The 27803-nt window shown below is 40.9% G+C and overlaps 1 protein-coding gene across 2 annotated transcripts in view; it reads left to right on the top strand.

Moving 5' to 3' along the window:
• The window catches only part of ATXN10 (ataxin 10), a 186043-nt gene that overhangs the window by 149911 nt on the left and 8329 nt on the right, over nt 1-27803 (top strand). For both annotated transcript variants that reach the window (XR_015556327.1, XM_087448747.1), the window contains one exon: nt 3654-3717. Coding sequence is in view for 1 of the 2 variants with exons in the window: in XM_087448747.1 (XP_087304873.1) it covers nt 3654-3717 (64 nt within the window). In the remaining variant the exon portion in view is untranslated. Of the gene's footprint in view, nt 1-3653; nt 3718-27803 lie in introns of those variants that run through there.

Here is a 27803-nt window from a genome sequence, read left to right as displayed (position 1 = left end):
ACGGGAACACCACGCTCATTCTGGCATGGAGACACATCCACGTTCCAGAAGAGCTTCAATTACATATTGGCAAAGAGCTGGTGAAGATCAGTTGACATTCCTTCCTGTCTGTGCCAGTCACCAGGCCCTTGCTCCTTTTCTGCTCCTTTTCTGGATCTCTCCTCTTCACCCCGAGGCAAATGCGTGTGGCAGCAGCTCTCCTTTCCCATTTGGAGACTTCGTTGTTAGCACCCCATCCTGCTGGTAGATGCATGGCAGTTTATCAGAAGAGAGGTGGGCTGTGAGGGTTGCATTGGGAAGCTCTGAGTACAATCTCAGGTGAGGCCTCTACCAATTTGGCTGTAAAATTTCCCCCTTTGCTTCTCAAACACATGATCCCTTCCAGGTCCAACCCTCTATAGTGGTCTAACCCTCCATGCCAGTGCTTCTCAAACTGTCTCTGCTGAAGAACCGGTTATCTTTCCTCTAAACCATCCTGAACCAACATGTTTATAAAATATAATATAAATGAATTACTAGAAAAATAAAAATTTTAAAAAGACAGAAACTTCAAGCCTAAATTTTATTATAAGATTCAGTAGACATAGCGTAACTGTGCTAAATTGCTAGCACAGTTTCTTACTTTTCCCTCTTGCTGTCTGTTCTTGCAGACTGACAGTGGTCTCCAGACCTCACTGTGAATAGCACCTATGAGTTAGTGACCATAGGGAGCCTTACTTCCTTTGTCTATAAAAGGGAACCAGTAATACTTCGCCTGGCATTGTCAGAATTAAATGAAATCATTAAAGTCTCTATCATTGTCTAATATATGCTAGATGTCTATTAAATAGTAGTTCATTTCCCACTCTACCTCCCATGCCTAGAAAAAATTATAGAAATTAGATTTATTCTCTTCCCTGCCTTTGTGAAGCTGAGAATGATCAGTAATAGTGATTCATCAGCAAGTCTGTGCATCAGTCTATTGGACATCTGTTTTCTTTCAGTGGAACATGGTATTTAGAATAGTTCATCTTGCACTGGGAATGCTCATTGCTACTGGCTTGTCTTCTAGGCCTTTTCAGTAAACAGCTAGGAAATAAATATTTTTTAGAAAGAGAAAATTATATTATGAATTTATGCTAATATTTCTAATTTAAATGTAAAATTAACTTCTTTGATATGATACTTTTTTATGCTGAAAATCTTGGTTCCTGAAGATAGTAATTCCCATTTGTTTTAGACTAAATATATAAATAACAGTTCAAAATAACAATACCAATATTATTATGCTGAGACAACTGAATGCAGTTTTAAGATTTCTATGCAGTTCTCTATGAGCTTTGGATATAAAGTCAAAATACTTCAATTCTGTGAAATATTTTTTCTTTGTTTTACATGTCGTCAGATTAATTTGTTTCTGTTTTTATAACTTTATAAATTTAATTTTTTATTGAGATATAATTGACATATAACATTATGTTAGTTTCAGGTGTATAACGTAATGACTCAATATTTATATATATTGTGAAATAATCACTGCAATAAGTCTAGGTAACATCCATTATAAATTTAATTTTAAAAAATTACATAAAATATATGCAGGATTCCAAAGTCAGAATTGTACAACCAGGTACATTCACAGACCTCTAGCCTCCATTCCAGTCTCTTCTGCCTCGTTCTCTTGTTTGCCCTGTGGATAACCATTAGTTTTTTATTTAACCTTTCATTGTTTCTTTTTGGAAATATAAGAAAAAATATATATTTCTCCTTTATTACACAAAATGTTCACATATGAGCCTGTTCTGCACTTTGCATTTTTCATTTACCATTATATCCTGATGATCCCTCCATAGCAGCACAAGAGCGATCTTCTCCATTCATTTTCACATCTACATTGAAGTCTTTGTATTTGTGCCATAGTTTATTTGACCAGCCTGTGTTGGTGGACATTTGAGTTGTTTCCAGGATCACTGTTATAAATTGTACTGCACTCAACATCGTTAGTCATCAGAGAAATGCAAATCAAAACCACAATGACATACCACTTCATACCCACTAGGATGGCTAAAATAAAAGACAGTAATAAGTGTTGACGAGGATGTGAAGAAATTGGAACCCTCATACATTGCTGGTGGAATGTAAATGGTGCAGCCACTTTGAGAAAAAGTCTGGCAGTTCCTCAAAGTATTAAATACAGAGTTACCATATGGCTAAGCAATTCCACTTCTAGGTATGTAGCCAAGAGAATTGAATACATAGATCACTCAAAAACATGTACACAAATGATTGTAATAGCATTATCATAATAGCCAAAAGGTTAAAACAACTCAAATGTCTATCAACAGATATATGGATAAATAAAATGTGGTCTATCCAGACAGTGGAGTATTATTCAGCCATAAAAAGGAATGAAGTGCTGACACACGTTTCAACATGGGTGAACCTTGAAAACATAATGGTCAGTGAAAGAAGCCAGTCACAAAAGGGCACATAATGAATGATTCCATTTGTATGAAATGTCCAGAATAGGCAAATCCATAGATAAAGAAAGTAGACTAGAAATTGCTAACGGCTGGAGAGAGAAAGAAATGAGGAGTGACTACTGATGGGTATAGAGTTTCTTTTTGGGTGATGAAAATGTTCTAAAATTAGGTAGTGGTGATGGTTGCACAACTTTGGGAATATACTAAAATCCACTGAACTGTATACTTTAAAAGAGTTTTTTGGTATGTAAATTATATCTCCATAAAACTGTTATAAAAATATAAACTGTCCTGCAATGAATAACCTTGTGCAAACACCGTTTCATGTGATAGTGTATTTTTGATCTACAGTCCTAGAAATGGGAGTACTTGGTCAAAGGGTAAATGACACATGTGATTTTGCTACATACTGCCCAGTTCCTCTCCACAGGGGTTGTACCATTTACCATTCACTAGCAGTGTATGAGGGCGCTGCTAGCATATGTTGTCAAACTTGGTTATTTGCCATTGAGACAGGTGAGAAGTGGTATCTCAGGGTAATAATAATTTGCCTTTCTCTTATTATGAACAAGATTGAGCATATTCTGATATCTCTACAGTCCATCTGATTTCTTTTTTTTCTGTGCCATTTCTGTTCATGTATTTCCTTCATTTTTCTATTGGATTGTTGGTCTTTTCTCAATTTTTACTGGTTCTTTATATATTAAAATATTAACCCTTTGCCTGTGATAGCTTACAAATATTTTTACCAGTTTTCATTTGCCTTTTTAAAATATGTCAAATTTTAGAACCTTTTCCCTGTTGCTTTTGGATTTTGAATCATAGACAGAAAAGCTTTTCCTACTCCTAGCTTATAAAAAGAATTCACTTAGTAGTACTAGTAAACTATAATAAACTCAGATCCATTTGGAGTTTATCCTGGTGAACAGTGTTAGGAAGAGATCCACTTTTACCCTTTTTTATATGGCTACCCAATTTCCCCAACATTTTTGAGGAAGGGTGAAAAGCAAAATAATGTATCACTTGTTGTTTATATGGCAATTTTTAAATATTTCTGGGTTGATATAAGTTGCACAGACAATATTATAGCAGTGATTACAGAAATAAAACAGGAGAAACGAGTCATCTGTAATAACTGACCCTACCCGGGCTGTTTTCAGTGTATAAATTTGTCTTCTCTGTTCTCTCTAGGTAAATGAGCTGGATGGCATTCCACTGATCCTGGACAGCTGCAGCATCGATGACAGTAACCCCTGTATCCTTGCATGTGAATCACTGAGCATTAGTTCACAATCAGGGGCCTTAGCATAACTAGTCCCTTTCCTGGTGTTCATTCCCTACAGAGCTGGCTGGCATTCTTGTTTGCTTGTTCCTAAGAACACTTTCTCACAGTTAGGGTACTGGACCATCACTCCTGCAGCCTATGCAGTGTAGTGAGCTAGAGTTTTCAAGGTGAATAGGACACTCTAAACCAGCTTTCTACTAAAAAGTGCTTTAAAACTCTGGGGCAGAGACAGCTCATCCATGGCCCCTGTGTGTGCTGCACGTCACCAATGTCACTTTTCCAAACTGTGTGTGTTCCTTGGAGTAAATGTAAAAAATTTTAGTTTTTTGCTATAGTTTTTTGCTATAGCAATTCTAAGTATCCAGTCCTCAGGAAGAACCATGGTTAACAATTGTTTAGCGACATAGAAGCACGAGGAGTACTCTGAGCCCCCAGGAGTAGGGAGAAACATTTCAGTGGCACCAAATTCTCGTTTTTGACGGGTTCTATCCTGTGACTCTCTGTTACTGAAGTTGGGGGCTCTGGCTCTGGCCCTTACCTGGGTTGACCACCCTTGCCAGAGGGTGTTCTGCAGGGAACTTATTTACCCTTACTACTTCACCCAGTAGTTGCACTGTAGGAAACTGATCTAGTACAGTGATGAGTAACCAGGGATCTGATACAGCCTATTGAGGTTTGAGAGATAATCTATTTAATTTCAAGAACTTCCCTGGTGAGAGCCAAACTCAGCGCAGTCCCTTGCCCTGGCTGCTGCATGGCCATGTGCTAATTGCATGTGTGGGGGTGTGAATAAGGACTTTGGGAGTGTAATCCCATGGGAGACAGTGAAGAGCCCAGCCTAGGATGGAGGAGACAGAGGAGGAGGGGCATTTTAAAAATAAAATTCCCCTCACTGTGGTTTCTGTCAAGAAGAGAAAAGGAGCTGATGAAAATCGTGTGTTTCAAAGTAAGTAGATGGAGAAATGCTTATTATTTGTGCTAAAGATACTATCATTTGTCTGATTAGCGATAGAAGAAAATCTCAGTCAGTGAAAGACAGACAGCCTCAGAAGACTGCTCTTCAAGGTAAAACAAAGTTGGTTTGCTGCATTGCATTATAATCAAGCACTATAGGCTGTGTTCATTATATGGAGAGTTTTGAAATTTTTTAGCCCCAAAAAAAGAAAAGAAGAAAGCTTTCTGTCACAGGAAAGCAGTAAAAGGACATTTAGGGGCAATTGCAGATCTTGCATTTCCTGATCAAAAAGATGATTTATTATGAAAAAAGAAATTCACCCACAGTTTTACTTTTATATTCCCTCAATTGATGTTCTAGTGAAAAAAGGCTTTTATCACTAGTCTTTGGCTTTTAGCAAAGACCGAAAAATTAAAAGAGTATTGCAACACAGCACGGCACAGCTCAGCAGATGTGCCGCGTGTGGTTCATGCTCACTGAGTCTTGTGCTGTGGCACCTTCCATGCCAGGTGTTTACTTGCTCATTCACTTCTTCTCTTAGGAACCACTTATCGGGTCCTTACTGTGTGTTCACGTGCATGACCTTAGTTAACCCTAACGGCACCATGAAGCAGACACTGTTAGTACATATCCCTGTTTGGTAGGTGAGGAAGTAAACTGAGTGGGTCTCAGTGACGTGTCCTAAAAGTCAGACCCAGAATGTGAACTGGGTGCGTGCCTGACTCCCAGCCACTTTCCTGTACTGCCTGCTGACGGGTCACGGGGGACAGACACGTGCAGAGAAGCCACAGTAACGTGTTCTGGTAACGGAGAAATTACTCAGAAGTGTAAACTGAAAATATTTGTGGATAATCTGTAAAGATAACTGGTTTTTATAAAGATAATTAATGAAGCATTGCAAGATCCCAGAATCTCCTCTAAATTGTCAAGAAAAGATAAAATATTACATGTTTAGTATTATGTGTATTCAGTAATTCTTTGGAGTTTTATTTATTAAGGCCTATTAGATTTTAAAGGCATATAAAATATGCATAATAAGATATGAGATACATAGTAAAATATCAGAGCATAGTGAAAATGACGGGTGAATCTTCAGAAATGGAGAAGCATTATAGCCTAGGGATTCAATTTTTAATGTGAGCCATAAATTAAAACCCGGTGTTCTGAGTAGCCAGAGCAGAGGGGCATAATACAGATTACAAAATAAAACCACACTGTGCTCTTTCATGCTGTTTCTCTGCTCCTGCTCACAGGCAGTTTTTCTGAAGAATTATCTAATTAACCTGACCTTGCCTCCTCACCTCTCATTCACTCTTTTTTTCCCCCATTTTTATGTTTTTTCCTTTCCTATATTTTTTATTCATCAAAATAATACATCTACATTGGCTTTTTTTAAAAGCCGGAAAGTGTTGAGTAGGGGTATGAGATCTGTCTTCACCCTCTGCACTTTTGAGTTCACTTTTCATAGCTCTTTCTTCTAGTAGTTGCTTTTGTATATCTAAATAATAAGCTTTGCTGCTGTTTCTTGATATATAAAATTTTGATGTTATCTATTTACTTTATGGTATGAGGATTTAGCTCTTTGTACCACCTCCTTTCCTCCCTCCCTCATGCTTCCACTGTAGTTAAGACCACAGATCCCATTTAATATTGCCTGCGTGACTGACAAGGCCGAGCATCTTCTAAAAGGTTGATTTGCCATTTGGATTATGTATGTGTGTGTATGTAAAATGTGCTTGATCAAACATTTTGCCCATTTTTTCGTTGGGTTCTCTTTTTATAATTCATTTGTAATAGATCTTTATATATTCTAGATAGAAGTTCTTTGTCAGCTACATGTGTTGCTAATCTTTTCTTTCTCCCATTCGGTGACTTGTCTTGTCATTCTCTTTGTAGTTTCTTTTGATCAACACAAGTTCTTATAGTCAGATTTATCACTTTTCCTTTATGGTTAGTTTTTTGGGTGTGTATCTTATTAAATATTTTCCTACCTTCAGGTCATGATGATAATCTATATTATCTTGTGAATACTTTAGAGTTTTACCTTTTATATATTTGGGACTGTAATTAATTTGGAGTTGATTTTTGTGTATGGTGTGAGTTAAGGGTCTATTTCTATATTTTTCCATATGGACACAATTGTCCCAGTCCAGTTATTGAAAAGAACATGTATTGTCCACTGTAGTGCCACCTTTATCATGTATGTGTAGGTCTGTATTTGGACTCTTGTTTTCTTTTCCATTGATCTCTTTGTCTATCCCTGCACCAATACCACAGTCTTAAAAGTACTGTTACTTTGTAATGTTTCTTGATATCAGTCAAATAAGTCCTTCTTTTTTGAGAATGTTATGGCTATTTTTGGTCATCTGTATTTTTGCATAAAAGTTTTAGAACCAGCTTGTCAAATTCTACACATTCTTGCCTGTGTGCTCATGTGCACACACATAGTTACACACACGTGTGCGCACAAAGTCACCACCAACAAAAACAATTTAAAATTCCCACATGTTCAGTTATTCATTGAAATTGCATTGACTAAAATCAATTTGATGAGAATTGACATCTCATCAATACTGAGTCTTCCAACCCAAGAACATGGTATATCTGTCCATTTATTTAGGATTATTAATTTTCAGCTTTTATTCTTTTCTGTGTTTCTTTATAGGTCCATTGCATTAATTTTGTCATGTATTATTTTTGTTACCATGCATTTAGAGTGTTTTCTAATTTCTATTATGGGTTCTTTTTTGACCTATGGATTATTTAGAAATACATTTCTTAATTTCTAAACAAATAGGAATTTTCTAGTTATCTTTTGGAGACTGATTTCTAGCATAAATGCATTATGAATAGAGAGCACATAATTGATGTTCTCTGTCCTATGAAATTTAATGAGACTTGCTTTATGACTCGGTATATGGTCAGTTTTTGCACATGTTCTGTGTGTGCTTGAAAAGCATGTCTCTTCTCCAGGATTGGGGTGCAGTATTTTATACACATGCGTTAGGTCAAGTTTGGAAAATTTTTATATTTTTACTGATATTTTTGTCCACTTTGGTTGCAAGAGAGATGTTTTAAAATAGCCTATGGTTATTTGTCTATTTCTCCTTTTAGTTATGTAAATTTTCTTCTTTGTGTTTGGAGGCAATATTATTAGATGAAGGTGTATAATACCTGAGAAATGTCCCTGTTATCATTATAAAGAGACCCTCTTTATCTCTAAAAATGCTTTTTGCCTAATGTTAATATAGCTACTCTAGGTCATTTTTGGTTGCTATTTACATGGCATAACTTTTTCAGTACTTTTGTTTTCTACCTTTCTGTATCAGAGGTGTTTCTTATAAACTGCATATAGTTGGTTTGTTTCTTAATCTAGTTTGACAGGCTTTGCCTTTTAGCTATTGCATTTAGTTATTTGTCTTTCCTTTTTTATTTTATTTTATTTTTATCTTGTCTTGCTTTCTTTTGGATTGATTGCATAATTCAACTTTTGCCTTTTTCTAGTTTAAAAGTTTTTTATTCTTTTTTCTATTCTGTTAATAGTTCCCTGGGAAATTACAGCATGCATCCTTACCTAAGAAGAGTCTAATGTTTCTCAAACCTTTACTCCTTCCCAGATAACACAGGCCATTTAGCAACCCCCAACTTATATGCTCTTATTGTTGGATATTTTAATTCTAGTTTTCAAACCCCATAAAATATTATTGTTGTTGTTCTATAAAGTCAATGTTAGTTAGATCTGTCCAGATATTTACTATTTCTCCTGCCTTTCACCCCTTCTTATATCTCTGTTCGTCTGTCTGGGATTATTTTCTTTCTGCCTAAAGTTCTTCTTTTAGAATTTCCTTTAAAGTGGGTTCATTGGTGGGGAAGTAATTGAGTTTCTTTTAAAATATATCCCTGATACCAGCATTGTGTTGGCATAGCTGCAGGATCTCAACATTTTAATATGTATGCTTTCACTTAATTCCTATTAATTCCTTTATTCCTAGCGTGGTGTCTGCACCCTCAACTGTATCTGGTATCCTCCATACCAGGGCGTCTCTATTTTACCCTTTTCATTGAATTAATGAAGCTTCCAGTCTTCTGTTGAGGTAGAGGAGGGGAACGGGGAGTCCACCTACTTTTTAAATTTGCAGACAACCCTCTGTTTTCATTTTCACTTTTACCTCCCATTAAAGAGATAACATGGGCTCGCCAACATCTGAGCTTTGGGGGATTCTGCAGGGCAAATTGAATTGTTTCTTTGTTTTTCTCATTGCTGGCTTAGGATCAACTTTCTTGAGTTTGCTGATTTAGTTGCTACAGCCCCTTATACAGCCATAAGGCATAGCCCTGTCTTTTGCTTCTTGTCTGCCTTCCCTTTAGCTTCTGAAATTCTTTTTGTTCTTGTGGGTTTGTGCCTTTTTAAAAAATCCAGTGGGGCTTCAAAAGGGAGTGTGGATAGATGAAAGTGTTCATAAGCTTCATTATTTGCCCGTTGTCACCAGTCACCACTGTATTGCCAAAATCAATGGACACTTTGCAGTTCTCATCATATTAAAACTCAGTTCGGGGGCTGGCCCTGTGGCCTAGTGGTTAAGTTTGGCGCAGCCCAGGTTCAGTTCTCCGGGCGCAGACCTACGCTACTTGTTGGCGGCCATGCTGTGGGGCGACCCACATACAAAATAGAGGAAAATTGGTACAGATGTTTGCTCAGGGTGAATCTTCCTCAAGCAAAAAGAGGAAGATTGGCAACAGATGTTAGCTGAGGGTGAATCTTCCTCCGAAAAAACAAAACAAAACAAAAAAACCCTCAGTTCAACAGAATTAATCACTTCCTCCTTACCATACTGCTTTTTCTTGGCTTTCATGATAGTACCTTCTCTTGGTTTTCTTCACGTCTCTGGCTCCTACTTCTCAGTTTCCTTTGTTGCTTCCTCTTCTACACAACTTTTAAATGTTGGAGTACTCATGGACATACCAGAGCTCAGGAGCTCTCTTCTCACTCTACATTTTCCGCCTAAGGAATCCCACCCATTTATTCCTTTGTTCATTGAACACCTTGTATACCCCAGACACTCCTCTGGGCCCATGGAATGACAAGGTATCCTATAGGGAGGCTGTTGCAGTCATCCAGGCAAGAGATGACAGTGGCTTTGGCCAGGCTGGTAACCATGGAGATAGTGAGATGGAGTTGTATTGTGCGTATTCCCATGGCTTTAAATTTCATCTGTTCACCTGTGGCTCTCAAACTTAATCTCTAGACAAACCTCTCTTCTGAGTCTCGGACTTAGATCTCCAATACCCTGCTTAACATTTTGCTTGTATGTCTTAACCGACATTCCAAACCTAGCATGTCCAAAGTTAAGCTGTTAATATCTCTCCACAAACTGCCCCCTCTCTTTCTCAGTAGATGGGGGTATGTCTTGGTCCATCCATCCACTTGTTCAGGTAGAAACCTGGGAGTCTCTCATAATGCTGTTTCTTTTTCATTCTCCTGCCTCTAAAGTATCAATAAGTCTTGTTGATTCTCTCTTCAGAATATGTCCCAATTCCACCCACTTCCCTCCATCTCCAGTGCGACCATCTAGTCCACACTCTCATCCCCTCTGGGCTGGGTGTCAGCAGGGGCTTCCTAGCTCATCTCTCAGTTTCTGCTCTTGTTGTGTCCTGGTGATTTGTGATTCTTTCCATTCAGTGTGAGCTTTTAAAGCCAAGATCACCCCTCTCTGCTTCTTGACTCTCCCTGCCCCCACGCCATCTCTCATAAGCATGCTCTCATTTACAAAACCTCCAAGACTGGTCATTGTACTTCAAATAAACCAAAGTCTCCAGCACATCCTAGAAGGTCCTATATGATCTTGCCCCGGCCTGCCTCTCATTTTTTCCAGAGCCATTCTCCTGTTTAGTTAGCATTCTTTTTTTTTCCTCAGATATATCTAATTTCTCACCTCAAAGCAGTCGTCCATGCTGAACTCTGCCTGAACTGCTCTCTCCTGGCCAAGTCCTCCTCACTCTTCAGGTCCAGCTTCCTCGTCTCTTCCTCACCGAAACTTTCCCGGAGCCCCAGTCGAGGATAGGTCGCCCTGTCAACCCCTCCTAGAACCTGCTCTGTTCCTTCAGCTTATCATAGTCTTTAATTAAATATTTGTGCGTTTACATCTTAATTATTCTCTAGACCAAGTTCCATGAGGGCAGGGACCATTTTTTCTGTTTTTCATCTCAATATAATATGCCACTGTCTGGCATATAGTAAATGTCCAGCAAATATTTCTTAGATGGACAGATGAATGAATAAAACAGAGAACAGATAGCAACCTGGCGAACTCTGTGTGTCTCTGTGTGTGTGTGTGTGTGTGTGTGTGTGTTTCTGTGTGTGTTTGAGGGGAGAGTAGTTCTAAGCACAAGAGAAATTTCTTCCTGGGTTCTGTGATTCTTTTGTGAATTAAGTAAACTTGGTTTGGCAGTGATACTATTTCAAATGTATTTGGTTTAACCCCTTCTATATATAAGTAACACTAGCCACGCTTTTATTGAACTTTAATTTCAATATGTTGTGTTAAAAAGCAGTAGATATTTTGGATATATTTAGACTAGGAATCAATGATGATGTTAAATATGAGTTAATAAAAATATCTCCATTCTCTGATCACTCTGGATTGGGATGGACTTGTGATATCTTTGGGTAGCAGGTAGCCAAAGGGAAATCTGTGGTTAGGACCCTGTGAAAGACTTCCACTTTCGCAATCACCCTTAGGGATTAGGAACTTCAGGCCGGCATATCAGAGCAAACTAGAGCTGAAAACGACCCCAGGCTAGGAAGGAGGCTGGAAGGCTTACTATCCCATTTCTTGGAGGGAGCTTCTAGAAGCCATGGGGATTTCCAGTTCCAGGGAAAAGACAGCATCTCAAAGGGGTGCTTAACTCTGAAGGACTGCCCTCGGCTGCTGCTGCTTCAGGGACACAGCCCAGCCAGCGCCCAGCTGTTCACTCACCCCGCTCACTTGTGGATCACCCACAGTAATGACATAGTAGCGGATGCCATCGGAAAATTCCAGCTCCGCTACCACAGAGTCAATTTCTTATTTGTCAGTTTATTGTGGCAAGTGGGATTTTTTTGTTGTTGTTGTTTCCAAATAGAAACAGCTGAACTTTATTTGAAATGTTTTTCTTTTATTCTTTTTTGATCTGTGTTTTGATCAGTTGTCCTTGATGTGGGTTTTTTTTTATATTGTTTTCATTGGAGGGGGAGGGGACAGGGATAGAATGAGAGACCAAATAGAGTTTTTTCTGTTCTTTATTTCTTTTTCTCTTCCTTCTCTTCCTTCTCTTCTTTCTTTCTTTCTTTCCTTTTATTGAATGACTTCATTTTTAAGTTTCACTTGCATATAGAAATGTAACAGTTTATAGGAATAATAACCAAACAGTATCTTCCCCAGTGATGGTATGTTGAGGAAGCATGGCGTAGTGGCAAGAACATCAGCTCTGGGGCCAGACAGACCCAATTCTGCCGCTTCTTAACTTGTAAGCTCTTCACTTAACCTCTGAGTTTTAGCTTCTTGTCTATAATATAGGACCTGCCCCCACAGAGTTATGGTGAATGTGAAATGTCATCATGTTTGTGAAGTGCCCACTGTATAGTTTCTCAGCAAATAGATGTTCTTGTATAAATATCCTACTACAGTTGTTAATCCCTATGAGAAAGGTGAATTTTCATCTATGATTACACTGTGAATTAGTGGTAAAACCCAAATAATAATTATAATAATAATATCACAGAACAGAGATGTAATAATAATATCACAGAACAGAGAATCCAGAAACAGATTCACACATACACAAAAGGCCCACTGCAGTTTGGTGAGAAAAGGATGGTCTTTCCCATAAATGGTGCTAGACCAATTCAGTATCCATAATGGAAACAAAATAATCCACCACTCCTACCTCACACCATTCACAAACATTAATTCAAGATGAATCATAGACCTCCATGGGAAAGATAAAACAAAAGAGTTTCTAGAAGGAATCATAGGAGAATATGGTTATGATCTTGGGGTAGGCAAAGATTTCTAAAACAAGACATAAAAATTATAAACGAAAAGTGCTAACTGTAAGAGAAAGACTTTGAAAAGATATTTGCATTACATATATTTGTATTACATATATATCCATTATGTATAAATGACTCCTACAAAACAAGGAACAGATATTTCAGTTTTTAAAAATGGACAAAAGACTCATAGCACTTCGCAAAAGAGAAAATCCAAATGGCCAATAAACATATGGAAAGAGCTCAACAGCATCAGTCATCAGGGAAATGCAAATTTAACCCCCAGTAAGGAACCCACCAGAATGGCTACCAAGTGATGGCAAGGATGTGGAGCAGCCTGAACGTTAATACATTGCTGGTGGAGATATAAACTGGAATACTCCCTTTGGAAAACTTTCTGGCAATGTCTGCTAACACTAAACATACACCTACCCTGTGAGCTAGCAGTTCTATTCTTAGGTATATCCCCAAGAGAAATGCATACATGTCTGTCAGAAGATATGTGCAAGATTGTTCATGGTAGCATTATTTATAATAGCCCCAAAGTGGAAACATCCCAAATATTCATCAGTAGTAGAATAGATAAATAAATCGTGGTGTGTTCATACCGTGGAAGACTATACAGCAGTAAAGAAGAATGAACTGCTATATGTAACAAATGGATGAATTTTACTAACAATATTTAGCTAAAGAAGCCAGATTCAAAAAGAGTATGTACTGTATGATTCCATTTACGTGAAGTTCAAGAACGGGTGAAATTAGTCTATGGTGATAGAAGTCAGAATAGTGGTTACCTTGGGGATTGGAGGGTGGAAATTCATAGGGAAGGGGCACAAGGGGGCTTTCGAGGGTGCTGGGCACGTTTTAAATCTTGATCTTGGTGGGGTTACGTGGATGTTTACACATGAGAAAACCCATCAAGATGTACACTTCAGATGAGTGTGTTCTGTTGCACACATTAAAATTTTTTTAGATCATTTATTGAGTTATTTCTATATGCCAAATCCTGTGCTATCCCCTTTACATACATTATCTTGCGCAGTTTTTTTAACATCCCTGTTTGTTGGGATCTGTTATTTCCATTTTACAAATGAGAAAACTGAAGCTCAGAGAGTTGGTTCCCTGGCTCTAGCTGGTCCAGGTTCTCCCAGCTCGTGAGTGGCAGGGTCAGGGTGCAAGCCCAGGTTTGTCTGACTCCAAGGCCTGGGCTTTGGTCCTGATTCAAGTGTCTAGACTTCTATGTGGGAGCTGCACTCACTCCCTCAGTGTCTCTTTCAAGGGTACACTCTTGGGGAACATGTGGGTATTCAGCTGTGTTGGATACAGTCTTGAATTCATCCTGTTGAGCATCTAGCACATAGTACCCACTAACTGCTCTGTTTTGACCTTAGATAACAATGAGGATAGATCCCTGAGCCCTGAGATGACAGCCTGCATGGAAAACAGGTACCTCTCCCGTTTCCCACTCCTTCCCCCTCTAAAGACTTGAGTCATATGTGTCTTCCTCTGGAATTCTTCCATGATCCCACTTAGCTAAGCTGAGTGCCTCAACTTGGTCTTTTATGGTTCAGTTGTATTGCTCTGCCGCTCTGTGAACATATCACATGGAAATACCTGGATATGTAACTCTTTCCCTCAAAAAATTTATCCTAGGCAAGATCTGTGTCATCTTGCTCCTGTACCCCAAGTGCACACCCCACATTGGACTCCATAGACCCGAGAGAGTGTTACCAAAATGTGTTCAAAAGCATATTTTTTCCTGTAGTCTCTTAAATAGCTGTTATATGAGAGAAGGCTTCTGAATAATAAATACATACATATATTGGACCTTTGTTAATCTACTGTCATTCTTGCAGGTCTTCATAGAGTCTTTACTATTCTCATGTGCATCTTGGAAATTCTGGACTATAGTGCCATATCTTGGGGAATGCAGGAATTTTAGAATAAACATCGAAACACATTCCATTCTATACTTTTTTTTTTTCTTATTTTTTGTGAGGAAGATCAGCCCTGAGCTAACATCCATGCTAATCCTCCTCTTTTTGCTGAGGAAGACCGGCTGTGAGCTAACATCTATTGCCAATCCTCCTCCTTTTTTTTCCCCCCCAAAGCCCCAGTAGATAGCTGTATGTCATAGTTGCACATCCTTCTAGTTGCTGTATGTGGGACGTGGCCTGAGCATGGCTGGAGAAGCGGTGAGTCGGTGCACGCCCGGGAACCGAACCTGGGCCGCCAGTAGCAGAGCGTGCGCACTTAACCGCTAAGCCACGGGGCCGGCCTGTTCTATACTTTTCTTAATGGGGAATCTAGCTTGTGACTGGGCTTGCCAAGCAGCAGCCAGAGGAAGGCTGTTCAGGGAAATGTCTTAAACATTTCAAGATGGCACAACTGGCTAGATTTGATGTTGTTTGTAAAAGGTATCAGTGAATTTCCACACTAGAGAAGTGCTTTTGCTATATTTACAAAATGATGCATTTCTGCTTTTAATATCTTATTTTGCCCGTCCTAACGTTCCAAGCAGTGAATGGCTAGGAAATCTTTCTGCTGAAATCAGTCCTTCTTCCTCTGGAGAGGAAGGACTGTCTTCTGTTTATGTCTGTGTCCCCAGTATTGAACAGCTGGTAAACATTCAGTGATCATTTGTTTACTAGTTGAGCTGACATTAATTAAAAACTAGAAAATTTCTTAATGCTGTTTTGCTTAAAAAAGATAAACTTTTGGTTTGGCTTCCCAGTGATTTAACTGGGTTTTTTAAAGCCGTTAGTTGATTCTCTTACCCCCTCACCTAGTGTGATCGAAGATGTGCAAACCAGATCTCTCTCCCCATCCAAAGCAAACAAGTGTGTGCACACAATTTCCAGGTTAGCGGAGGCCTCCTTGGGACGTTGTGTGAAGTGAGTCGAGCGTAGGGCTAAGGATCAGGCGATGCACTGGTGCCGCTCCCAGGCCAGTAAGAGTGTAACACGCTGCCACCAAGCACCCCCCCCCCACACACACACACAGGCACAGATGCAGGCGAAGTCGTCATCTAAGTAGACCCATTCAAAGTGAAAGAGGGAAGAAGACCTGTTTTATAGAGCTTTTATGGTATCCTAGCAACTGGTTCCCCAGGGCTTGAAGCTGAAAGTTGGAGGAGTTGGATGTAATGTAGTGAATGAGGCTTTCACAAAAGTGGACTCTGTTTCCTTGTTCAGGTGTCTTGGCAAATAGTCAAACTATTTTAAAATGAGACTAAAATTAAATACTTCATGTTGTACTCCTTCAGATTGTGTCTACTTAGCTTTTAGTTATGTGCCTCTCATCTTCTTACTTCTCCAAAATCATAGAGGCTAGAAATTAGAAGTCTCGTTACCACACTAAGATCTTTGCATTGTGACGAAGGACGTGCAGCGTGGCATTTCTTCCTAAGTGCACTTAGAGGTGAGGATGCACTGGTGTGCACGCCTGCTCTCTAACCCCGGGCTGTCGCGGTCCTGCACTCATGGCTGTCCTGTGGTTTTGTCTTGCTGAGCCTGGTTTGCTCAGCTATTTCCCTGTCTCTCGGAGGTCAGAATAAATCAAGTTCTGCTTTATCTTCTTTACTTGCATTAAGAGCAAGGTTGTTTGAGGTTTATTCTCACTTAAGTTAGGAAAAGGGACTCTGTCCTTCCCCAAGGTGAGGTGCCCAGTGTGAACCATGTGGTCTGCAGGTGGCCGCTTCCCCCTTGCCCTCCCTCAGCCTGCGCAGGGACCAGGGCAGGACTGCCCTCACACCGGAACTCATGTGCAAGTGGCCTTGGAAGCTGCTTCCTTGGACTTCCTATCACTTTAAAGATTTTATTTATTTTCTTTTTCCCCCCAAAGCCCCAGTGGATAGTTGTGTGTCGTAGCTGCACATCCTTCTAGTTGCTGTACGTGGGACTCGGCCTCAGGATGAACGGAGAAGTGGTGCCTCGATGCGCACCCGGGATCCGAACCCGGGCCACCAGCACCGCAGCGCGCGCACTCAACCACCAAGCCACAGGGCCGGCCCAGGACTTCCTATCACTTTAGCCACTTGGCTTTGAGATGACACAGGATTTTCTTAATTTTACTTCTCCATGGTTACTATTTTTTTTTTTAAGATTTTTTTTTAAGATTTTATTTATTTATTTTTCCCCCAAAGCCCCAGTAGATAGTTGTATGTCGTAGTTGCACATCCTTCTAGTTGCTGTATGTGGGACGCGGCCTCAGCATGGCCGGAGAAGCGGTGCGTCGGTGCTCGCCAGGGATCCGAACCCGGGCCGCCAACAGCAGAGCACGCGCACTCAACCGCTAAGCCACGGGGCCGGCCCTCCATGGTTACTATTAATGTTTAAAGTGCCACCATGTAAAATTCATTTGAAACCAGAAACAAAACTTTATGCAAACATTTATTGCCATTAATTTTTTTTCTTAAGAATCTGTTCCTTGTGGCTGATTAATTTAAGGATGCCACCTGATGAGTGTAGTTTTGGAGCATAATCTGAATTTTAGGGGAACAGTGTTGCTGGGAACACAGATTAGAAATACTTGCCTAAATAATTTCACCTTAACAGTCTTCCATAACAGTTGTGAGTTTGCTAGCCTAAGAAAGTATTTTTAATTTTGAAACTACAAGGAACTACGTGAAATATTTATTGTTATATCATTCTTTGTGGTTTTTAAAATTTTTTTGAAGACTGTTCTTTAGAGTAGTTTCAGGTTTACAACAAAATTGAGAGGATACTACAGAGATTTCCCATATACCCCCTGCCCCCACACATGCGTTATCAACATCACTTACCAGAATGGTACATTTTTTTTAACCAAGGTTGAACCTACATTGACACATCATTATCACCCAAAGTCCATAGTTAAAAAGTCCACTTTTGGTGTTATACATTCTGTGTGTTTGGACAAATGTATAATGACATGTATCCATCATTGTAATATTGTACAGGGTATTTTAACGGCCCAAAAAATCCTCTGTGCTCTGCCTATTCATCCCCTCTCGCCTGCAAACACTGATCTTTTTATTGTTTCCATACTTTTGCCTTTTCCAGAATGTCATATAAAAATTGGAATCATATGGTATGTAGCCTTTTCAGATTGGCTTCTTTCACTTAGTGATATGCATTTAAGGTTCCTCCATGTTTTTTCATGGCTTGAGAGCTCATTTCTTGTTAGCACTGAATAAGATTCCATTGTCTGGATGTACTGAATACTTGTTTTTTGAAATTGTTTTCTATAACAGTATGTTTGTATCCTAGTCATTCCGCACACTTCCCCAGTTTTTCTGTAGTCTAAAGTATAGTATAAAGACAGCTTTTATAATTCTATATTTCAGAAATTTTATATCTGATGTATAGATTACACCATAACGTATAGCCTAAAATTCACATGCATGACAGTTTCCTTCAAACTCTGCCTCTTATGGGGCCGTACTCCCGTTCCAGAGAGCCTGTCTCTTCACACAGCATTTTGAACTCCTTTTGAAAGCACATGCAACACAAAGTTTATCAGTCACAAGGAAATCCTTTTAGCGTTTGGTAATTATACCTTTCCTCTGTCCCCTAATGGCATTACTGAGCTGCGTCACTCGGCATGTCGTATTTGCCATAGAGTCTTTCCACGGTCATGAGCACAGCAGTCCCTGAGTAGGAAGATTTGCCTTCAGGAGAGCTGCTGACTTTAGAATAGAAGTATCTCCGCCTGCACGGAAAGTGCTGGAGCAGTTCCTGGCACATGGTCTATGCTTAATAAGTATTATTATTATTATTTAGACCTATATATTTTCTTACAAAGTTAATTGTTTGCCAGTTTTTCTTTTAGCATTCATTTTCTTTACTAAAAAGAGCAGTGACTTTTGGATATGTTTAGGATGTTAATAAGTAACTTTCTAAAGTTGGTATACTTAAATACCAATGCCACACAGACCATGTATTTTGTAAGGCACTTGAGAGCTTGGGTTGCTGAAGTTTGGCATAGAGAAACATGTTCCAGGTAACCCTGACTAATGTCAGTATTTTTGCCTAAAATGACCTCCGTCAAATTTAGCAGTGACGGAGAAGGGTCTGGTCAAAACATTGGTGTGCCACAACCACTTCAGCACCGGTAAATAGTAACTCCCTGGCTGTTTTGTTTTGAGATCATCATTCTTAGCAGGAAGTGTTGTAGTCTCTATGCCACTTTTTTTCTAGAACCAACAGATTTTAAAAAAGAAAAAAAAAAACCACCATATCGGGTGAGTGTTTGAGTCTGTCAAGGAATGAGCTGAGTGAGCAGGCGCTCATTAAGTCCCTGTTGAATACGTACAAGAAGGCCGAGTGCTGAGCCCTGGAGCCACCGAGCGAAGGAAGATGAAACGCCTGCTCACAGGCTGGTTGGGAAACACGTGTAAATACCACTTGCAAGACAGGGTGCTAGGGGGTGGGATGGAAGAGAGCAGACCACTCCAACCCTGACCTACACATCTCCCGCCTTTGTTTGTCTTCTGACGAACCACTTGGATTCGGAGGAACTTGGAGGAAATGCGGGGGCCTGCTTTCGGCCTGGAGTTGACCGCTTCACAAGAGTGAGACGGACGCGGTGGCGAGAGGGAAAGGGAAGCCTCCTGTTGCTTTGGGCTTTCTTATCCTCGTGGTTTTGTGGATCCACATCATCCCTTCACTTGGATAATAGTCACAACTCCAGAAAATATAAAAATAAAGCTAACTTTCAGATGGCTTTTCCACTCTCACCATTCTCTGGTCTGAACATCTTCTCTGAGGTAGAGACAAAGCGCTTTTGACCCCAGGGCAGCAGGCATTGCTGTTGTGGCTTGTGAGCCCTGGCCATCCCGAGAAATCTGCCTGCTCCCATCCCAACCGTGGCAGTTGGTTTCTGTGAGCTGCCAGGAAAGGCTGTTTGAGGAATGGACAGACCTTTTCTTCAGGGTTAACTGAGTACAGCTGAAAACAGGCCCATGCTGTGGAAAAGCCTCATTGGTGGACAGAGGCCAGGCAAAAGCAAAAATTAGGAGGTGGATCGCAGTTTTACAACAGGGACCCAAGCCTGCACTTGAGGTCTTTCACGTGCGTCTGATGAGCCTGCCTTCACTGGAGAGTCTTGTCTTCATCTTTGGTTAATGGCCTAATTAACATTCTCAGAGAAGCTCACAGAATGATGACTTGGCCAAATGCAGGTAGCGATCTGCACTTTCTGGTTAAGGATAGGAAAAGCCTATAAAAGATCAAAACATTTTCCCAATGTTTGAGAGAAACCAAAATATATCAAAATCAAAACTACTTCTGCTGTCTTTCTCTCCTAAAGCACTTTTAGAAACTAGCACAGCTCTTATTCAGGTGTTTCCTCTGGGCATAGTTAGGAAGCACGAGGAAATCCTAATGGGTTTTCAAGAGAAAAATGATGGTGCCAGTCTCAAACCTCCTCCTCCCATCATGTTTCTGATGCACAGTCAGGCAGGCAGGCACCTGGGCTGCACATCCTGGGCAACATTTGTGAATCGCCAAGACGGGGTAATCCACAGAATTCGGAAGAGATTTGGGGTGTTAGGGGACAGTATTTCTTAGCACTGTCTAGTTGACAAAACATGTGAACTGCATTTGGCAAACCAACCCACACTTCAAGTCTCAGTTATTCATCATCCTAGTATTTCAAAACTATTTATTTTGAAATATAATGTGCATACCAAAATGTGGAAAGAGTATATATGTACTGCTTGCAAATAATTGTAAAGCAGACATACGTGTAGCCAACACCCAGGTCAAGACAAAAAACACTGCCAGACTTGGCTGAGCCCTCCCTATCAGAGCTCCTCCTTGCCCCTCTCTCGTTAGCTCCTGTGCGTGGCTCCTGCACAGCATGCTTTGGATTGGCTATTTTTGAACTTCATGTAAATGGAATCATGGCTTGCATTGTTTTGTCATCTGTCATTCAAAATCGTGATTGTGAGACTCATCCACGTTGTTGCATATAGTTTATAGTATTCCATTGCAAGAAAATTTAACATTTATTCATTCATTCAGCTGTTGGTGGGCATTTGGCTTATTTCCACTTTGGGGCTTACAGTTAATGCTGCTATGAACGTTTTTGTATAGTACGTGTATCCTGGCACATTAGCGTGAGTTTTTTTCTAAGTGTGGAATTTCTGTCTTGTGGCTTGTGTGTCTTCAGCTTTATTCTAGATGATGCCAACTCTTTTCAAAATTGGTTTTAACAATTGGAACTTCCATCAGCAATATATGCGAGTTCCCTTTGCTCTACATTCTTGCCAACACTTGATGCAGTCAGACTTTTAAAGTTTTGCCATTCTGATGAGTAAGATATGTAATTGTGATATTATTTTAATTTCTCTAATTAGTAATAAGCATATTTTTATGTTAATAGACCATTTGGATTTCCTGTGTCATGAAGAAGCTCTTCAAATTTTTTTGCTTCTGTTTGTGTTTTCTGTCTTTTTTTTAATTGACTCAAATTTTTTCTGTATTCAGGATATAAATTATTTATGTGTATTGAAATAGACTCTCCCATCCTGTGACTTGTTTTATTTTCTTTATGGTATTTTTTTATTATTGAGATGTAACTTACCTATAGTAAAATGCAAAACTTATAAATGAATGTCTCAGCATATGTATATACCCATTTAACCATGATCCAGATGAAAGTACAGAACATTCCCATCCCTTGGAAGTCTTCTTTGTGCCCCTTCTCACCCAGGACCAATCCCCAGAGCTAACCTCTATTCTTACTTCTTTGGTGTTTTGTTGAATTTTTTCTTCCCTCTATGGTTAGTGGGTTTTGTGTCTTATTGAAGACCTAGAGGTCAAAAGAATATTCTTCTGTATTTTCCTCTAAAACCTTTATAGTTTTGCCTTTCCCTTTTAGATCTATAATCTATCAGAGTTAATTCTTATCTATGGTGTACAGTAGGGGCTCTGGTTTTTATTTCCTCCTGTGGTTATATAGTTGACTCAGTATTGAGAAAACTTTCCTTTCAGTCATGGCTCTGCAGGGCCACCTTGTCATATATCATTGTCCTATAGGCATGATTCTGTTTCTGGCTCTGTATTCTCTGTTCAAAATGTTGATCTCTTTCTCTATCCCTGCATGATACTATACTATCTTAATTAGTATGATATTATCATCTTGATATCAAGTAGAGCAGATTTTGAATGTTAACCAACCTTTCATACATTATCCTTTTCTTATGTTGCTGGATTCAGTTCACTAGTGTCTTTATCATTACTTTCATTCATCCATTCAGCAGGCATTTCTTGAGTGTCTGCTGAGTTATGTGCTGGGCACTGTTCTAGGTGCTGAGGATACAGTGGTGACCAAGAAGGAGACACATCTGTGGTCTCATGGATCCTGCAGTCTGGTGGGGTAGGCACAGCACACGCTAGGCTTGAGGACAGGCACTGGGCTTCCCTAGGAGAGGGACCCCTGGCCTTGACCTCAGGAAACCTCTCCTCTGTGCCCCCAGGAGCTTGTGACATGCCCTCGCTGCATCCGCCACCTGTACTTGATTGTGAGCTCCTTGAGGGCAGACCATGTCTGATTTACCTCTTTTTTGGTTGTCCCTGGCACAGAGAGGGTGTGTAGTAAGTGCTGGCTTGAGGGACAGGAGGGCATCTTCCTAGGCCTTCTCCACTCTCTCCATCCTGCCCATCCCACCCAGTGTCAGTCAGCCCTTCCTAATTTCCCTTCTAGCACACTGGCCTCCCTTTTCTTCCACTTGCACCCTAAGCTCATTCTACCCCCTGATTTGCACATGCAGTTCTTCTGCTTGAAGTTCTCCTTCCCTGTCCACACTGGCCAACCCTACTCATTCTTCCAGTTTGATTTAAATGCTATTTATTCCAGAGAAGTCTTTCATGATCCCAATTCAAATAAGGCCCCTTCTTATTGTTTTGTCCTATTCTGTCATTTAACATTATAGCTGTTATAATAGTTTGTAATCAGGTGTTTATTTCTCTTCATTGAACCAAGATCATGACTACTGTGGGATAGGCCTTTCATGTCATGGGCACTTAATTGATACTTCCTGAGTAAACAGATGAATGTACACATACCCACTGTCTCTGCCTTCCTCCCTCTTTGGTGATTGCCTTTACTTTTCATCCCCTAGTTGAAAACTGGCAAAGGAAGAATGAAGAAATGCTAAGAAGTGGTCGTGTTGAACGTGTTTAACAGAAACTACATGTGGCATCAGATGCTGGTTGGGAAACAGTGACTTATATAAGATGCATTAAATAGGTCACATATCCTTGTATGGCGGCAGCTATAGGACTACAGTTGATAACTGAATAGACAGGGATTTTTATAGACATAGATTGATCTAGCTTTTTCTATGATACCCAAGATCTGTAGCTCAGCTTTATTGACCTCAGGGTAAATACCTATAACAAAAACAGTAATAACAGATCTGTGTGTTTAACAAAAATACTGGACATTTATTAGATGCCTCTTTCATGCCAGGCACTGTGATTTTGTTTAAACTTAATGACCACTCACTCTGTGAGACACATACTATTGTTATCCCCATTTTATAGAACAGGAAGTTGAGGCAAAAAAGGTTTTGTAACTGGCCAAAGCCATGAGCTCGTGAGCAGCAGGAATGGCAGTTCAAACCTGGACTTTCTGACTTCAGGGCCCAAGAACTTAGTCTCTGTCCTGTGCTGTCATTTGACATATTGGGAAATTGTTTTATCTCCCCCTTATTATATGGACGAGGAAACCGAGGCAAAGGGAAGTGCAGGCACATGCCCGGCAGAGGAGCCTGGTTCTACACAGCCTGCCCGGCCCCGTGCTGGAGCTGGGCAGCACCTGTGGCTCTCAGGTGTGCTGGGCGAGGCACATGACAGACGTCCTCTCCTGTCATCCTCACATACAGCCTGTCCAGGTGCACCTATCACCAAGGTTATATATCGCCCAGAGTCATACAGCTTGTGAAATGGCAGAGTTGGAATTTGAGCCCAGGTCTGTTCTATTCCACAGTCTTTCTCTTGCCATTATTGACTCCTGATTGGTCCCCATTCCCACTCCTGCCTCCCTCCAAACCACCTTCCACGCAGCTGCCAGAGAGCCTCTTAGTTTTTCTACTTCAGCTCTTTCAGTGGGTTCTCATTGTATTAGAATAAAATATAGACTCCTTCCTATAGCCTAAAATCTGTAAAAGATCTGGCGTCGACCTCCCTCTGCCTTATTTCATACCACTTCCCACACACGTTCTACTCCAGCCACAGAGATTTTCCCTCGTCATTTCTTCTAGTCTTGAGGCTTTTGCATAGCCTGCTCCACTGCCTGCAGCTATCTTCCCCAGCTCACCAGATGACCAGTTTCTCTTTATCTTGTGGGCCTTAGCCCAGTGGTACCTCCTCAGAGAGACTTTCTACGACCACCCTTGTCCAATGCGCTGTCCTCCTGTGATCTCACCTCATTCGGGTCTGGGGTTTTGGTCTGGTACCTGCCTTCTCTAGCATGTAAGTGCCACAAGGGCAGGGACCTTGACTGTCCTGTGAGTTATTGTATTCCCAGCCTGGAGCACAATGTCTTCATATTTGCCAAGTGAGTGGGTGGGTCATGATTAAATTCTTGAGAGGCATTCAGATGTGTGATTAACAGTTTGTTTACATCTAAATCCCTTGCTCTAATTCCAGTATAAGAATCAAGAAGCTTATTATTTATAGAGAGGAGGAAAAACACGTTAAAAGTATTAGATTTCTATAACTGAATGAGGTTTTTTCCCCCCAAAGTGAGATATCCAGTATTTAGAAGTTTTAAGAGATGTCTCAAGGAAGAGCTTTAGAACTTAATGTCATCACTACAACCAACTTGGCTTTTAAATAGTCTGAAGTGTTACTTGCATTTATTTCCAATTAATGTTGGAGTTATTTGCATGTTATAAGTTTCTGCTGAAGGTTGTCTTGACTTTAACTGGATACGGCAGTGCTCCTCCTTAATGAGGATAAGCGAGAGTTATGGGTCTGCATTCAACTCTCAACTCATCTGTTACTAATAGAAATGGAAACAGCACAGAATGAGCACCATCACACTCTTCTGTGTTTACTTTGCAGCACAGAAGAGAGTCCTCAGGAGATGCACATATCTGCGCGTCTGTGCCTGTTCACACCTGCAGGCCCACTTGCTCTTGACTGACTGCTGACTTTTCTGGGAGCTGCTACGAGGGGAGGAGGGGTAGAGGGGCAAGCCTGCATGGCCACGTGTGACCCGTAGAGCAGATCATCCCCAGGTGACTAGTGACAGTTGGACCAAGGGTGGTGATAACAGATGCTCAGGCACCTAGCATATGCCGTGTGAGAAAGCTCCCTGATTCCTTGGTGCCTGCTGTGTCTTGTCTAGTCTAAAATCCACCAGGAGCTCCACACGGTTTGTGGTGGTCATTTAAGCCTTTGTATCTTAGAACTATTTTTGACCCTTGGCTATGCTTTATTAACTTTGAATGTCATTAGCACTAGACCAACACTAATCTTCTATAATTTAGATGGGATTACTTACTTTTTTTACTCCAAATTTTAATTTCATTTTGAACTGTTTATTAGCTACTTCCAAAGGTATTTTGCAGATGTAGTCACTCTAACTGGTATCTGCAAGCTTATTTTATCCTTCGGGATTTCTTTGAAGAGAAAGGATCTCTATTTCAAGTATCATAAAACCTGCCATTCCTTTAATTCATTTGTAGGCATAGCTTAGAAGCTTGTAGTCCTACTGACCAGGAGGAAGAACTGCTCTTCCCCTCCTACAGAGGTCTCTCCCCATCTACTGTGGGCCCTGTAGAGTGCTTAGAAGCAGTGTGGCATGGTGGTTAAGAGGGTGGGTGCTGGAGTCTGTGTGCAAATCCCGGCTTGACGACTTCAGGTTGTGTAACCTTAGACAAGTCATTAGTCTCCTCTGGCTTAGTTACTCATCAATAGGATGAGGATAATAATGCCTACTCCAGAGAGTGTTTGTGAGAATTGAACACTTTCTACACATGCCTAGAACAGCCCCCGACACATACTGTGTGTCCTGGGGGTGTGATAGCTGCTGCTGTTACGTTTATTATTATTACGGTTGCTACTTTATGCAGATAAACTGACAGTCTTGGCTTGTGTGAGAGACACTTAAGTTAATTCCTCTTACAAAGCTTTGCTTATATTGAAAGTAGCAGTGTACTCCATGAATAGAAATACATTTGAGCCAGCTTATTATTTGGTAATTCCTTTATCCCAGAGAGTACAGAGTACTTGATTGATTGATTGATTGATTGAGGAAGATCAGCCCTGAGCTAACATCCGATGCCAATCCTCCTCTTTTTGCTGAGGAAGATTGGCCCTGGGCTAACATCCGTGCCCATCTTCCTCTACTTTATATGGGGCACCACCACAGCATGGCTTGACAAGCGGTGCATCAGTGTGCGCCCGGGGCCCGAACCTGCGAACCCTCGGGCCGCCGAAGCGGAGCGCATGCACTTAACTGCTGCGCCACTGGGCCTGCCCCACAGAGTACTTTATAAACATCCGTTTATCTGGCAGACGGGACCTTGCGCTTCCCAGGTGTCTCTACTGTGCTTCCACAGGCTTCTATTCATAAATTCCTCAGTTGTCAGGACCCAGTGATCTCCGGTTACGTCACACTTGCTCCTTCTGTCAGCTCAGCAGTGAAGCTCAGCCAGCTCTTTACTGGCAGTGACCCTGGATGTGAATTGCAGCACTGGGGCAGTATTTTCTTTAGAAGGTTTCTGTATCCAGAATGCCTCTCCCTGATGAACTCTCCCCTGCAACATAAGGGCTGACGTGGTATAGCGCTGGGTATCTGCATGCATTTATTAAATAACATCTCACTTATAGCCCAGATCTGATGGAAGAACTGGGGGTGCCATGTCCTTATAAGTAGATGGAAGCCAGGCATCAAGGGACATTCATCCAGCAAATATTCGAAACAATCCTACTTCTGTATGTGGTAGGAGCTACAACGCAGACAGGATTCCCAGCAAGCAAGTGAGTGCACATTCTGTAGAAGGAGTCAGAGAATTACACAACGACAGTAGAGTGAGAAGTGGCACAAGAGAGGGAGGGCCTGGAGAAGAGGGACACCCAATGTGACGGGCTCTGGAGGAATTAGTCCACCATTTAGTGAGCATCTGCTACATGCCGGGCATGTGCCAGGGACTTTGCTAAACACGTGACATGCAGTGGCTCATTGAGAGTCTCAGAAGTGACATTGGAATGCTGCCCCAAATACAAATGGAACTACTTCGTGGCCTCAGAACCCTTTCGTGTGGTTTAAGTTAGAAGTGGTATTGGTTATTTCTGATCTTGAAACCTGTTGTGTGACATGGATGCCAGACTGTGACTGCTTCGTACCACGCTGTGCTTTTAAGTGGTTAGTAAAATGATTCCAGAATATGTAGTGTACAAAATTAGTTTCAGTGCTATAGGATCCTTTACCACCAAAACCCCGTGTATGTGAGGTACCTGTGAGCACGGCCCTTGCTTGACCACAGGAGCTTTTAGAGTGGGGAGTGCATGTGGTGACTGACTGGATGGGGAGCAGGGGTATCATCTTCCCATTGCTTCACTGCCAGACTGACAGGCTCGCTAGTCGTGGTGAGAACTGCAGCATGTTCTGCTTTGCTAATCTTGGATGCTTGTGCTTTCTACATCTGGGATTTGTAAAGGACTGAGGGCTCGTAACCCAGCCAGGGTCCAGGCTGAGAACGGTGTTTCCGCGATGGTTCGCCTGTGCCCACGTGATGGTCCTGAGGAAAAGGGAGCGTTGTAAAATGGAAAGATGTTTCCGACTTCTGAGAGGGGAGGAGGCCTGTGAAGTCATGAATATCTAATCTCTCCCTTTGAAAGGTCAATTTATGGACAGTAAATTGTGTATATACCAAGGACAGTGAATGTGGCCTTCGTTTCAAAATCATTAAGAAAGTGCTGATTTGGGTTATGCACAGAGACAGCATTTTTCTGGTTGACACTTGTCTGTTACGTAGTTCTGTCAGAATTCAGCAGTGTGTTCTATTGGGCCTTTCTACCACTTCCTTTGATGTTCCAGTTCCCTAGGGAGTTAGAGGCCAGAGAAGCA

The sequence above is a fragment of the Ceratotherium simum genome, chromosome 25 (assembly GCF_057802395.1).
Source record: "Ceratotherium simum simum isolate JZ-2026a chromosome 25, ASM5780239v1, whole genome shotgun sequence".
NCBI lineage: Eukaryota > Metazoa > Chordata > Mammalia > Perissodactyla > Rhinocerotidae > Ceratotherium > Ceratotherium simum.
This window is presented reverse-complemented; position numbering and strand designations above follow the sequence as displayed.